Consider the following 3,699-nt stretch of genomic DNA (forward strand, 5'->3'; position numbering starts at 1 on the left):
GAACTCACTATGTAGACCAGGCTGGCCTTGAACTCACAGAGATCCACCTGCCTCTGCCTCCCAAGTGCTGGGACTACAGGCGTGCGCCACCACGCCTGGCTGGGACATTTTCATTCAAACCATCACAGCACCTCATACCCAACTGTGGGTTTTTCCTAAAAGAAGTATTTTTTGGTCTTTTTGAGACAGGATCTCCCTGTAGCCCCAGCTGGCCTGAAACTCACTATGTAGACCAGGCTGGCCTCAATCTCACAGAGACCCAACTGTCTCTGTGTCCTGAGTGCTGGAAGTAAAGGCATGAGCCACCACACCTGGCTTCTTTCTAAAATTTGTTTTTATTTTATGAGTGTTTTGCCTGCATGTATGGGAGTGCGCATGTGCATTCAACACTCACATAGGCCAGAAGAGGGCGTCATATCCCCTGGAACTGGAGTTATGGACACTTGTTACCCAACATATGGGTGCTGGGAACTGATCCCAGGTCTTCTGCAAGAGCAGCCAATGCTTTTAACCACTGAGCCACCTCTGCAGCCTAATATAGACTTTTTAAAAAACCAGAGATCGGTATATAACACCATTCTTATGTTTTTGTTAAGCATATCTTAGTATTCAAGAGAATAAAACAAAATAACCCAGCCATGTAGGAGAAAACCCATGTGCATACAGCTTTCTGCCCTACATTGCTCCTTGCTATTTGCTTGGTGCATTCTGACTCCATTTCTTTTTTTATTTGTTTGAGATAGGGTCTCCCTGTAATCCCAGCTGGCCTGGAACTCTCTATGTAGACCAGGCTGGCCTTGAACTCTCAGAGATTCACCTACCTCTGCTTCTGCCTCTGGAGTGTTGGGATTAAAGGTGTGAACTACCACACCGGCTCCATCCCTTTATAATGAGAACTGATTGCTAAAGATTATTTTAATTTTTTCCTTACCCTTAAACATCTAGATGAAAAATAAAGAGGAAGAAAAAAGACAAAGAAAGATAGAGTCTAAAGAACAATTGCTGGCTGTCATAAAAGCAGATGAGATCTTCTGGGAGCTTGAAAAGGAGAAAAGGCTCAAAGCTAGTAAAGAGCAACTTGAAGTTCAAGATGCCCATATTCAACAAATGGTAATCATACCTATTTTAACAGTTATTTCAAAAGTAAATATACAATGCAGAATTCATTCTGGCTTTCTTTCTAACAAGCAGTTTTCTGTATTAGGTAAGAACAAATGATCATTATGGTGTTACAATAAAATATATTAAAAATGTGAAATGTGTTCCTGCTTTTATCTGCACTGAGGTTCTCATACTAGATTTTTCACGTACACAAATTTTTATCATTATTTAGAGTCTATTGTGCTTTAGTAGATATAAAGAAAATATAAATGCGCTGGGCGTGGTGGCACACTTTAGTCCCAGCACTCAGGAGGCAGAGGTAGGTGGATCTCAGTGAGTTCAAGGCCAGCCTGGCCTACATAGCAATTTCCAGGCCAGCTGAGGCTACAGGGAGATCCTATCTCAAAAAGACCTATACTTTCTTAGGGGACATTGTAAAGCAGCCTACTGCTGACTAGGTTCCCAGCTCTTTTCCCCATCTTTCCAGTGATATCTCAGAGACCATATTGATTGGGAACTTGTAGGCTTCAGTTTTGAGGGGAGGAAATATGCAAGATTTTAAAAATGGGTAGAGAATCTAGCATCCAATCATCTGTGATGGAAATCTCTTTTCAGACAGTCTTATTTTCCATCCCTGCCAGCAATGTATGAGTGCAAGTCACTCTGCATCTTTCCCAAGCTTTGGTATTTGTCATCTTAGAATGTTCACTGCCCTAATGTAGTGATAGCTCATGGCTAAGACAATGAACTACTTTTCCTATCTTTGTTAGACATTTGTATGACTTCTTTTGTGAAGTGTCTATTCAAATCTGTTGACATTTGCTTCATTTGTTTTCTTTGTGTGTATGCAAGTATGTGCATGTTTGGAGGGGTGGTGAGTATATATTCATGTGGAGGCCAGAGTTCAACCTTTGGTTTTGTTCCTCAAGAGCTGTCTGCCTTTTTTAATACATGATCTCTCACTGGACCTGGGGCTAGGCTAGGCTTGTGGTTAGTGAGTCCCAGGGATCTGCTTGCAGTACCTTCCCAATGGTGGGATTAAAAGGACGTGACACCATGCCCAGCTTTTTATAAGAGTTCTGGGGTTCCAACTCATGCTTCCATAGCAAGCACTTTACTGTTCAAGCTATCTCCCTAGCCCGAGTGTTTTCTCATTGTTGGGATGTGTTTGTGATGTGTGTGTGGTGTGTGGACATATGCATGAGGGTTCATATACATAGGTTTGGAAACCAGAGGAATCAAACTTGAGCATCTTCCTCAATTGTTTGCCACCTTTATTTATTATTTATTTATCTATTTATTTATTTATTTATTTATTTAATTTTTTATCTTTTTGAGACAGGGTCTCCCTGTAGCTCCAGCTGGCCTGGACAAATTATTTTCCAATGTGGAGAATTTTAATACTTTTCTTCCTACACAAATGTACATGCAAACATATATGATCATACTGTACACACTGCTCTCTTTGAAGTTTTAGAATATATGCTACTTTGTAATTGTAAAAATTAACTTCCTTGTTTCTCTCAAGTATTAAATTTTTAAAAAATGTATAACAAATTAATTCCACTTAAAGCAATCATTATATAAAGGGAACCAAGGTCTCTTCCTTGTTTTGTTGAAGATTATAAAATAGCTCAGATTCTCTAATGCACTTACATTAGCTTTGTTACAGAGCTGTTCGGGAGGATTTGACAAATGTGGCAAGTATGGTTATTTTTTTACAGGCAAATGGAAGAACGGAGAGAAAGAATAAACAACTTCCTGAGTGAACTGATGAAAGAGAAACTTGATACTGAAGATTTGATTATTGCTAGAGATATTGCTGAAGCTGAGGCTGAATGGGAGAAAAAAGAAAAAGAAAAACACGAAAAAAATCAAGTGGAATTAAAAGCAATTGCAGAACACAGAGCCAGTGTGGTGAGCAGTTCAATTATGGCCAACAGAGCTAAGACATTTCCTCTGTGGTTTCTACTACCTCTGTCTCTGTGATCCAAAACTAGCTAGATTTGAAAAAAAATGTACAAATTACTCTTTTTAATTCTTTTTTAAAAAATATTTTAATTTTATGTATATGAATGTATTGCCCGCATGCAAGTGCACTGGTGTTGTACTGGTCAGAAGAGGGCATCAGATTCCCTGGGAACTGGAGTTACAATGGTTGTTAGCCACCATGTGGGTGCTGGGATTTGAACCTCAGTCTTCTGTAAGAGCATCCAGTGCTGTTAACCACTGAGCCATCTCTCCAGGCCATCCTTAATTCTTGAAACCAATGTTTACTTTAGACCGAAGATGATATGACAATCACACGCAAGGTATTTATGGATACAAAGTAGCAATCTCTTCTACAGAACCATTTTAAGTGCTGAGTACTATTTATTTTTCATTCATGTGTTTTAAGAGAAGCCACATAAAATTCATAAAATTACCTGAATTCATTTCTGTATTTGTTAAACTTAGAAATGTATCCCCTACATTATCCCTGCTATGACTGTCATAACATTTATTTTATTATATATTTTATTTTATTTATTTATTTAATTTATTTATTTTTTTGTCTTTTTGAGACAGGGTCTCCCTGTAGCCCCAGCTGTCCTGGAA

At 38.8% G+C, this 3,699-nt stretch overlaps 1 protein-coding gene across 1 annotated transcript in view; it reads left to right on the plus strand.

The window, feature by feature from the left end:
- Ccdc173 (coiled-coil domain containing 173) overlaps nt 1-3,090 on the plus strand; it is a 44,695-nt gene extending 41,605 nt beyond the window's left edge. The window contains exon 7 of the mRNA XM_017799284.1: nt 2,826-3,090. Within this exon, the coding sequence (XP_017654773.1) occupies nt 2,826-3,090 (265 nt within the window). The remainder of the gene's footprint in view (nt 1-2,825) is intronic.
- Nucleotides 3,091-3,699: the final 609 nt, after the last annotated feature.

Source organism: Nannospalax galili, unplaced genomic scaffold (genome assembly GCF_000622305.1).
Source record: "Nannospalax galili isolate Female #2095 unplaced genomic scaffold, S.galili_v1.0 scaffold1398, whole genome shotgun sequence".
Lineage (NCBI taxonomy): Eukaryota > Metazoa > Chordata > Mammalia > Rodentia > Spalacidae > Nannospalax > Nannospalax galili.